This window comes from Pungitius pungitius, chromosome 2, assembly GCF_949316345.1.
Source record: "Pungitius pungitius chromosome 2, fPunPun2.1, whole genome shotgun sequence".
Classification (NCBI taxonomy): Eukaryota; Metazoa; Chordata; class Actinopteri; order Perciformes; family Gasterosteidae; genus Pungitius; species Pungitius pungitius.
The window spans coordinates 2,079,222-2,089,975 of NC_084901.1; the positions used below are offsets into that span (position 1 = coordinate 2,079,222).

Here is a 10,754-nt window from a genome sequence, read left to right on the forward strand (position 1 = left end):
TCCACCCCAGGATGGACCCTGTCGCCCAGTCGATGTGCGGGTTATGACGGCGAAGCCAGGGGAACCCCAGGAGGAGCGGGATCCGAGTTGAGTCCAAGATGTGAAAAGAAATCGACTCATGGTGGTTCCCGGAGAACAGCATCTGGACAGGGACAGTCTGGTGGGTCACCATTCCGAGGGCGTGACCATCCAGGGCATTGGCGGGCACGGGCTGAGGCAGAGGCACTCTCTCAATCTCCAACTGCCGGGCTAACTCGCTGTTGATAATGGATACGTCAGCCCCCGAGTCAATGAACACCGCCAGGGTGTGGGAACCCCCTGGCACCAGCAGGCGGCAGTGGCAGATTGGTCTCTTGATGGGGGACAGTTTGGAGGGAGGGCTCACCGGTGCGTCCCCAGTCACTGGTGAGCCTTGGCTTTTACCGGGCACTTGGAGACAAAGTGTCCCTCTCCCCCACAGTACATGCACAGATTCAGTCTGCGCCGGCGCTGGCGCTCCACGGTTGACAGGGTGGTCCGGCTGAGTTGCATGGGTTCCGGGTCCTCCACCAGGGGTCCAGATCGAAGGGATGAAGCCTGGTGTGGCGGACTGCTGCGGCGGGGTTGGAGGCGTCCAGCCCCTCCCTGTCGCCTCTCCTCCTGCCGGGCAAGGATGCGTCGGTCAACTCGCCGTGTTAGCTCTATGAGCTCATCCAGGGAGGTGGGTAGGTCGAAGGACACCAGCTCATCCTTTACATAGTCCTCCAGGCCCCGCAGGTAGGCGTCGCACTGAGCCTCAGTGTTCCACCTGCTCAGGCGGGCTCGGGTGCGAAAATCTATGGCGTAATCTGCCACCGCACGGTCTCCCTGGTGGAGGTTCAGGAGACCGCCGGCGGCATCTGGGCCTAGAGCTGGCGGACCGAAAACCTTTCGGACCTCGGCGGCGAAGGACTGGAATGACCTGCAGGCGGGGGTCTGGCGTTCCCATTCCGCCGTTCCCCAAAGACGGGCCCTCCCAGTGAGGTGATTAATGGCGAAGGCCACCCGGGCCTCCTCGGAGGCGAAGGTGTGGGGCTGCAGGGCGAAGAGGATGGAGCAGTTAGTCAGGAAGGGAGAGCAGCTCTCTGGGTCTCCGCCGTAGCGCTCTGGAGCTCCTATCCGGGGTTCGAAGGCGGGGCCGGGGGGAGTCGGCGGAGATACAGCTGCGGGAGGTGCAGCTGGAGGGCTCTGTGATTCCGTCTGGGAGATCCTTAGGGCGAGCTGCTGGATCTGGGCGACCAGGGCGGTTAACGTCTGCTCCTGAGCGGCGCTGGCCTGTTGGCTGGCGGCTGTCGCCTGGCGCACCTCAGCCAGGGTGGATGTGAGGAGCGCCTCGTGCTGCACGAGGGCTCCCTCGACTCTCTCCAAGCGCTGCTGTGGTGAACCGGTGTGCGCTGGCTCCATTTTGTGGCCAGATTGTACTGACACGGTACAGCACAACGGCACAGAGTGTTTGGTTAGCGCTTTTATTACACACGGCCTCACAGCAGGCGTTCGGGCACAATGAGAGGCAGGGCAGAGTTCGGTCCTCAGGATCGGGGAGGAGATGCCGGGAGACAGCTGGTGCGAACGTTGGGCCGGTCGGGGATCCGGGGCACCGGAGCAGAAGCGCCGGGCAGTCCAAGGGACAGGCAACAGAAACCCGAGGCGCTCAGGCAGGACTCGTGGTCGGGGACAGAAGGCTGACGTGCTCACCGGGGCGGAGACAGACGAACGGGTCGGGAACAGGCAGGGTCGAAACCGGGAGATCAGTCCAAGGTAGAGTGCTGGAGAGACTTGCATACTGCGAAGAACAATCTGGCAAAGACAGGCTGGGTGTGCAGTGCTTATGTAGCGGGGCTGATTGTGAATGGGAAGCAGGTGTGGAAGGCAGGAGAGTGACTGATTGTGGATGCGGGGCAGGTGTGGAAGATCGAGCTGGCAGGTGAGTGTGACAGATGTAGGGTTTCACCATGTCCTGGATGTAGACTGGTCCCGATCCATTCACAGCATGGTACGTTAGTACCAATGTTTTGAACTGGATGCGGGCAGCTACTGGTAACCAATGAAGTGAATAGTGTATATTCTTCCAATATACTGATGAAAAATAAATCTCTCTGTTGCTTAGGAAACTGTTTGATCAACATTTCAGTAACAACAACCCCATTGTCCTCAGGATACCTCTATGACTATTTCTTATCCTTCTCTTTCAGCCAGTTGCTGAGACAAACTAGCCTGTTCACATTTTCAGAGCTCAAGGCTGCCCTTTTCTTTTGAACTACGTTACCTGCCAGGGAGAAAAGTCTCTCGCAAGGGACAGAAGTGGCAGGGCTGCCCAGATACTTGCGGGCCAGGGCAGAAAGCTGTGGATGGGCTCCCTCATGAGTGGACCACCACTGCAGTGGGCAGTCTGTCTCACTGATGGTGGGCTCTGCCCTGTAGCGGGCCAGAGCCCCGTTGGACCCCTCTTGGGTCGTGGACTTGGTTACCCTGGTCCTTAAACCAGTCACCTGGTGGAGTGTGGGTTGGGTGTGGGTGCTTGGAGTCGGGCTAACGTCCACGCTAGCAGCTAAATGTTTCGCATTAAGGTGATACTTTAGACTCGATGTGCTGCGGTGATAAGCAAATTCTTTGTTGCATAGTTTGCACACAACCATGCTCTTGTCAACGCTTCCATCCGTTCGTTTTTTATAATAAAATTTCCCATTCACGGGGCCAACCAAAACGGTCTCGTCAGCTTCTTTGTTCATGTTCACTGTGGTTTGTTGTTGTCTGACGTCATGAACGCTAGTTGGTGCTCCAGTATAAACGTTCCACGGTGCAAAAAATAAGTGTAAAAATGCGTAAAAAATGTTTGATGCGTTATTTTTTGTGTAATTAATTAATCTTAATTCCCATTGTAATTAATTAATCGCAATTAACGCGCTAAAGTCCCGGCCCTAATTTTTATAAACTTAATCAAAAATATTTTATATCAATATATTTTTCACGTTTAGTTCATCTAATCTTCATGCCAAAATGACCATGTCGTTGTGAGATCAATGTGTAGACCAATGAGCCCATCATGCGGTTCATTGAACCCCCTGCAGAGCGGATTCAAAGTCCGCCAGAGCTTTGGGGCAGTTGCAGAGCTCTTTCAACCGGCGCGGACCTTCTGGCGACGTGTCTCAAACCAGGTGAGTTAAATCACTTTAAACTTTTAGAACTCTAAGTATCATTTGCCATTCGTTCTTTTGTAGTCCAGGAAACATTTCTTGGTGTCTAAAAACTCTGATCAATTACGTGCGTTGCAAACATGCCACGTGATGCTGCTCCGCCAATCACATACATGCTTTCCCTTACCTGTTTGAGTGCGGTGTTCATGGGCACGGGAGAGATAAGAACTATGTGTGTTAGAGAGGTAATTATGACTTGCTCTTTAAACAGAACCAGAAAGGGAACATCTTTATATCTGTTATTTCATCATATGTTCAGAGACTGTGGTGATTATTAAAAAGGGTGATTTATGTGAATCGTTTTTGCAAACATTCCCAAGAAATATCCAAAAGGAAGGCACAGAAAATGAACAATAGAAGAGCTCAATACAACCTGGACTTCAACTGTGTTACCAGAATAGAGTTGCTTCTAATAACCATTGACGCAGCTCTCTTTTAAACCATGAGAACAATATAACAATGTCTTTTCTTGTGTTGGATCTCTTCACACCTGAATAAAATATGTGTAAACAGTGGGACAATGAAATCGTTTTTATTTTAAATATTTACTTTCTTACTTTATTTTAGGAGTTAGCTTTCTGATATTATAATTAACTTAAGGCAGAAGTGGTTAGGAGTCTTTATTGGGGAGTGGGGTGGGGGGGGGGGGGACTGAGGATCTGGAGATGACTGGAGGGCCTGAGTGCGCTGAGCGCGGTGAGCGGTCGATCGTAAGAGGGGCAGAGCTCCAACCAAGACTATACAAAATGTGTGGAACTTATGAATGATTCCAAGTACTAATGATAAGGTTTGATTATGTTGTCTCATCACATTCATTGTTAAATGTTTATAAATGTTAGGACAGCTTTTACTGAAATGATTCACTTATCTAGAAACTGAGACCAAACTGTGACTTGGGTATTTATACAGATGAACAAACATCACAGGAACCAGCACGTTCTGTTCTTTATATATCAACACAATAATCAAACCAACCAACAGACAACACCTTTGTCTTACTTTGACTGCTGCTCCTCCAGTGTTTGTTCCAGTGAGATTCTTCTCTTTGGTCTGCTGGATGCGCTCAAAACTGGACTTTGAGTGCTACGAGCAAACTTGTGAAGGACAACTCATGAATAACAGCAAAAGTGTTGCACTGCAACCTTCGAAGGAGATCATCAGTTTGCTACACAAACCAAACACCGTTGTTGTTTCATTCATTATTAGCCCGTTTAGTCCATGTCTCTTTTTTTAAATAGCAAATCTGACTATGTTCCTATGTCCGGGCTTCACTTTTTGTGTGTTTTGTTGACGTCCAAAAATACCGTCTGTAGTTGCAGACGATTTCAGCTTCGGGGGAACGTACATAGGAAAAGAAGCCATGGGGTTGCTGTGGAGTATGCGTTCAGTCCCTGGCAGCTGCAAAGGCCTCAGGTAAAACATCCAGTGACGTGAAGGTCTCGCCTTGAGGTCTCACCTTTGATACTTTGAGTCTCTGTTCAAGGTTGAGGAAGACGAACGTCTGCACCCCCCAGCTGGTCCACATCTCGGTCTACGACGGCCACGTGGAGGAGGGCTTCACAGAGCGGCCTCCCCTGGCCTCGGTGCTCTCGGAGAGATGGTTCATAGGTCCAGGAGTCCGCAGGGTGGAAGTCCAAGAGAAAGGAGTGCGAGGGACGCTGTTCATACCTCCAGGTCCTCCTGAGGAGCACGTCCTCCTCTTATACCGTCCGTGTGTTGTAGGTGGGTAGGATCAGTAAAACCTCTCCCTCCGTGCCTCAGGTCCAGGACCCTTCCCCGGCATGATGGACATGTGGGGCGTACGGGGGGGGCTGGTGGAGTATCGGTCGGCCCCGCTCGCCTCTCACGGTTACGCCTCTCGGGCGCTGCAGTACTTTGCCGCCGGTGAGCTGTCGTCAGCCAGCAAAGAGTTTGAGTACTTTGAGGTTTGTGTTTATTTATATTTCAAAATAAGAGGCTTGCGTGGCTCATTTTGTTTGGATCGTGGTCCGTCTCAATGTCTTAAGTCTCCTTCTGCACAGACGGCGTTTAACGTGATCAGGCTCCATCCCCTGGTGAGCCCAGACAGAGTTGGAATGTTTTGTTCCAGCCTCGTTGTTGCGTTTGTGTCAGTGGCGTCCACATTTGTCCATGCGGGGCTTCCAACAGCTGCACACGGTTTATCGCTGGAGATGCAGACGTTTAATGTCAGTCACGTGTACTACTTGAGAGGCCGGCACGTGCAGGTCCTCCTCTCCCAGAACTCACATCTCTCCAGAATGAGGCTGGCGTCCGTGCCGCCATATCTCACCACCTGCCTGAAGATCTGTGCAGGGAGGACGTTAAATGTTCACTTAACCAGCGAAGGCAGAGCTCAACACCCTGATAGCACATCAACAGTTTCACCCCTTCATTTCTACTCAATGGAGAGGTTTTTATTTGGGGCGAACAATCCAATTAATAATTAATGTAAAATGACAGAAACAAAATATGGTTTGTACCTGGAGTTTTATAAATGATCACAAATATACGATATGTTTGATGCAAATCTTTGTTTTTCAGGACCGAAAGTATTTCCTTGCATTACATCACAATCAAACATTTAGTTATTAAATACGATTATGTCGTGCACTTCATGCTATGGCTTAAATGAACTGCTACTTGATAAGTATTGACCCCCCGCTTAAAGGACTTCCACCCCAAGGAAAGAGTGCAGAGCGGGTTCAAAGTCCGCCGCAGAGCTTTGGGGCAGTTACAGAGCTCCTTGAGCCGGCGCGGACCTGCTGGCGACGTGTCTCAAACCAGGTGAGTTAAACCATCCCGTAAACACACTCTGAGCACTTTAACTTTTGGATCTCTGAGTGTAATTCAGCGTACATAGTTTTGTAGTCCAGGAAACATGTGTTGATCTCTAAAACACACCGACCAATTACGTTCAGAGACTGTGGTGATTATTAAAAAGGGTGATTTATGTGACTCGTTTTTCAGGAATCAGGATCAGGAATCAGGAAACGTTTATTGCCATTATATGTTAGACATACATGGAATTTGACTTGGCGGTTGGTGCATGACGGAAGACAGTACAATAATAACAATGTAGTGCAGCAATAAGATAAAAATAAAAGTATAATAAAATATATGCTATGGGTTAGTAAGTTGAGAAATAAAGATACAATTAAAAATAAAGATAAAGTGCACCAGCTAAACAAAAAGTGACAAGTGAAAGGGACAAAGTGAATGTACATGGGAGTGAGAGTCAGTCAGGGGGGCCTCCGGGCTCTGTTGGTGAGCCCGACTGCCGAACGGAAGAAACTGTTAGTGTGGCGGGAGGTCTTAGTCCTGATGGACCTCAGCCCCGTGCCGGATGGAAGGGACACAAACAGTTCATGTCCGGGGTGGGAGGGGTCGGCTACAATCTTTCTGGCTCGCTTCAAAGTCCTGGAAGGGAACAAGTCCTGGAGAGACGGCAGATTGCAGCCAATTACCCTCTCTGCAGAGCGGATGACACGCTGCAGCCTGCCCTTGTCCTTGGCAGTGGCTGCAGCGTACCACACGTGATGGAGGAGCAGAGGATGGACTCGATGATGGCAGCGTAGAAGTGCACCATCATAGTCTTTGGCAGGTTGAATTTCTTCAACTGCCTCCGGAAGATCATTCTCTTCTGAGCCTTTTTGGTGATGGAGCTGATGTTCAGCTCCCACTTGAGATCCTGGGTGATGATGGAGCCCAGGAAACGGAAGGAGTCCAAAGTGGTGACGGGGAAGTCACACGAGGTGAGGGGGGAAGGTGGGGCTGCGTTCTTCCTGAAGTCCACGACCATCTCCACTGTCTTCAGGGTGTTGAGCTCCAGGTTGTTCTGGCTTCACCACGTCACCAGGTGCCCACAGACTCCCATCTGTAGGCGGACTCGTCCCCACCAGAGATCAGTCCAATACATTTTGCAAACATACCCAAGAAATATCCAAAAGGAAGGCACAGAAAATGAACAATCAAAAAATGAAGTGAACATGAACAATTTTATTGGGGGGGGGAGTGAGGACCTGGAGAGGACTGGAGGGCCTGAGTGTGTTGCGTGTGGTGCTTGGTTAGTCATAAGGTTTGATTATGTTGTCTCATCACATTCATTGTTGAATGTTTATAAATGTTAGGACAGCTTTTACTGAAATGATACACTTATTGTCAGGGTTCGGGGAGGGACCCAAAAGCAGAACGGAAACTCAGACTAAATGATGGAGGACAAAAATGGGTATTTATTCAAAGCAATTAAGATGAGGAGTGGGGAGGCCAGCTGGTCGGGAACGGGGGTGGTGGTGATCCTGGGGACAGGACAAAAACAGAATGAAAAAACAAGCAAAAGAGCCAGGTCAGAAAAACTAATCAGTAGTGGTTCTCTTGACGCACAAATATGACTTAACGATCCGGCGGGGGTGAAATGTCTGGTCCTCCTCTTTATCCTGTGGTTGATTGGGGATCTTGATTGGGGTCAGGTGTGTAGGCCCGAACCTCTGCGACTCCTCCCACCAGCAGGGCTCACGAGAAGGGTTATTTAGAAACTGAGACCAAACTGTGATTTGGGTATTCAAACAGATGAACAAACATCACAGCAACCAGCACGTTCTGTTCTTTATATATCAACACAATAATCATCAACACAATAATCAAGTCAACCAACAGACAGCACATTTGTGCTTAGTATTGAACTACCCAACTGGTAGTTACCACGATTACGCTCCTTCATCCATTTAGTTCACTTGTTCACAGTGCCAAGGATCCAAGGACCCTCGTCACCCGTGTTGCTTTTTGCTCGTCTGCTCAGACCCTCCTCCACCATGTCCTCGTCCGCCCCCCCAATCCTCTCCGTCGTCCCCTCTCGGGCCCTGGTGGACGAGACCTTCCGGGTGAGGGTGCAGAATCTGCCTCCGAGCTCCGCGGTGACCCTTCACTCCCTCCACCGCTCCGAGGACGAGGACCTGTGGGAGGCCTATGGACACTACGTCAGCGACCAGCGGGGAAGCGTCTCGCGTGAGCTCTCCTTTAAACGCCTCAGACTTCCGGACTTCACTTTTTGTGTGTTTTGTTGACGTCCAAAAATACCGTCTGTAGTTGCAGATGATTTCAGCATCGGGGGAACGTACATAGGAAAAGAAGCCATGGGGTTGCTGTGGAGTATGCGTCCCGTCCCTGGCAGCCGCAAAGGCCTCAGGTAAAACATCCAGTGATGTGAAGGTCTCGCATTGAGGTCTCAGCTTTGATACTTTGAGTCTCTGTTCAAGGTTGAGGAAGAAGAACGTCTGCACCCCGCAGCTGGTCCACATCTCGGTCTACGACGGCCACGTGGAGGAGGGCTTCACAGAGCGGCCTCCCCTGGCCTCGGTGCTCTCGGAGAGATGGTTCATGGATCCAGGAGTCCGTAGGGTGGAAGTCCAAGAGAAAGGAGTGCGAGGGACGCTGTTCATACCTCCAGGTCCTCCTAAGGAGCACGTCCTTCTCTTATACCGTCCGCGTGTTGTAGGTAGGTAGGATCAGTAAAACCTCTCCCTCTGTGCCTCAGGTCCAGGACCCTTCCCCGGCGTGATGGACATGTGGGGCGGAGGGGGGGGGCTGGTGGAGTATCGGTCGGCCCTGCTCGCCTCTCACGGTTACGCCTCTCTGGCGCTGCAGTACTTTGCCGCCGGTGAGCTGTCGTCAGCCAGCAAAGAGTTCGAGTACTTTGAGGTTTGTTTCAAAATAAGAGGCTTGCGTGGCTCATTTTGTTTGGAGCGTGGTCCGTCTCGATGTCTTAAGTCTCCTTCTGCACAGACGGCGTTTAACGCGATCAGGCTCCATCCCCTGGTGAGCCCAGACAGAGTTGGAATTCTTGGTTTTTGCCTCGGAGCGATCATCACCAATCATTTGGCAGCCGAGAGCACCGTCATCAAGGCAAGTACCGAATGCAAAACATCTGGCCAGAACTTTCGGTCCTGATCAAGTGGAGAACCACAAGGTCTTAACGTTGAACCGTGTTTTGTTTCAGCCTCGTTGTTGCGTTTGTGTCAGTGGCGTCCACATTTGTCCACGCGGGGCGTTGCTCACAGGAATCTACCAGACGATGGTCGCGTAGGTAACATAAGCAACACAAAGCCATGAAACACACACACAACTGTACTGATGCCGTGGTGAATCATTGTTATGACAGGAACACTCACAAGGTGCAAGTGGACGAGAACAACCATGAGATATGGCGATACAGGCTACTCCCAATCCCTGATAACCCCGCTAAGAAAATTGACGTAAGTACTTGTTGCACTATTGAAACACAAGGATGAGACGATGTGCTGGTTTCGACAAGTTCACAGGGGACATCAGTGTGGGACGTCCTCTCCCAATGTCAGTCTATGCATTGCACTGAAATGTTAAAACCACCATCTGATGGCTCATTTTAGTTCATTCTCACTAACACGTGTGGCGGTTGGTCCTCTTGAAGGTGGGTAAAATAAACTGCCCAATGTTGTTGGTGAACGGCCTCGACGATCACAACATGCCAGCAGTGGAGGCTGCTGAGGATGTGAGTGCACGCACTTACACACACAATGAGGTGGAGTAAAGAGCAGTTTGCTCATTAAAACTTGCAGGTACTTTGTGCAGAGTGAATAAGAGCATCGATGAATCTGCGAAAGTGAACTGGTTGAATTTTAATCTGCGTTATCACAGTGAGACCAACAACAACTCATCAGTTAATTTATCATTAACTGCAAGTTAAATTAATCATTTATTGGTTACAACCAGTGCAACAATGGACTAAAAGAATCAGGCTTAAATAAAATGACAGCACAAATGCAATAAAAAAGAATATTTTTGTGTTCTGTTTTCAGATTAGGAGATAGCAAGTGAAGGAGCGTTTGTTTGGTGAAGACCTAGAACCAAAAAAAACCCCAATGAAATCAGTGCTGTTTTGACCTTTGAACCCTGTAGATGGCCCACATGATGCGAGCAGCAGGGAAAGACCACCTGCTGACCAGGATCGAATACCCAGCTACTGGACATCTGATCGAGCCGCCCTACTCGCCTCACTTCAGAGCCACCAATTTCAAGAAAAGCGCAAGAGAGAAGGGTGATTTATTGAAGCCAATTAAATAGAGTCAGTCTGTTAAAAAGAGTTCTGTATTTCACGATGTGTTTCATGATGCATCTGACCATCACCCATGTGGTGTGTTCCAGTCATACTACTTTTGGGAGGACAAACCAAAGCTCATTCAGATGCTCAAGAGGACTCCTGGAAGAAGATCTTGGCTTTTCTACAGCAGCACCTGTATTCCAACGACCCCACCAGAGCCAAGATGTGAAGGCAGAGGAGCGTGTGCGTCGCCATGGCAACCTCTGCAGAGACATGGTGGTGACGACACGGTGTCCACAGTGTCCCCAAAATTATTATTATTATTCATTGAAATGAAAATGTTTCCGTGTAAAGAAATGATTCACCCACAAGAGTGTTTCTAGAGAAAATGTCAAAAGAGTAATATTATTAAAGATGATGAAACTCTTTCTGGAGTTTAAATTTCAGTGTTTGTGACGACTTCCACTTTT

At 49.7% G+C, this 10,754-nt stretch overlaps 1 protein-coding gene across 2 annotated transcripts in view; it reads left to right on the forward strand.

Annotated features, from left to right (window-relative positions):
* Positions 1–10,730, forward strand: part of LOC119210430 (peroxisomal succinyl-coenzyme A thioesterase-like) — a 65,943-nt gene extending 55,213 nt beyond the window's left edge. The window contains exons 1-15 of one of the 2 annotated variants that reach the window (XM_062559392.1): positions 3,055–3,173; positions 4,526–4,625; positions 4,696–4,886; positions 4,974–5,137; positions 5,881–5,996; positions 7,953–8,206; positions 8,295–8,394; positions 8,465–8,655; positions 8,743–8,906; positions 8,991–9,110; positions 9,205–9,287; positions 9,367–9,460; positions 9,655–9,735; positions 10,143–10,281; positions 10,389–10,730. In XM_062559392.1, the coding sequence (XP_062415376.1) occupies positions 3,062–3,173; positions 4,526–4,625; positions 4,696–4,886; positions 4,974–5,137; positions 5,881–5,996; positions 7,953–8,206; positions 8,295–8,394; positions 8,465–8,655; positions 8,743–8,906; positions 8,991–9,110; positions 9,205–9,287; positions 9,367–9,460; positions 9,655–9,735; positions 10,143–10,281; positions 10,389–10,513 (2,034 nt within the window). In that variant the 5' untranslated portion in view covers positions 3,055–3,061 and the 3' untranslated portion in view covers positions 10,514–10,730. Of the gene's footprint in view, positions 1–3,054; positions 3,174–4,525; positions 4,626–4,695; positions 4,887–4,973; positions 5,138–5,880; positions 5,997–7,952; positions 8,214–8,294; positions 8,395–8,464; positions 8,656–8,742; positions 8,907–8,990; positions 9,111–9,204; positions 9,288–9,366; positions 9,461–9,654; positions 9,736–10,142; positions 10,282–10,388 lie in introns of those variants that run through there. The other variant, XM_062559391.1, reaches the window with a different exon arrangement.
* The last annotated feature ends 24 nt before the right edge of the window (positions 10,731–10,754 follow it).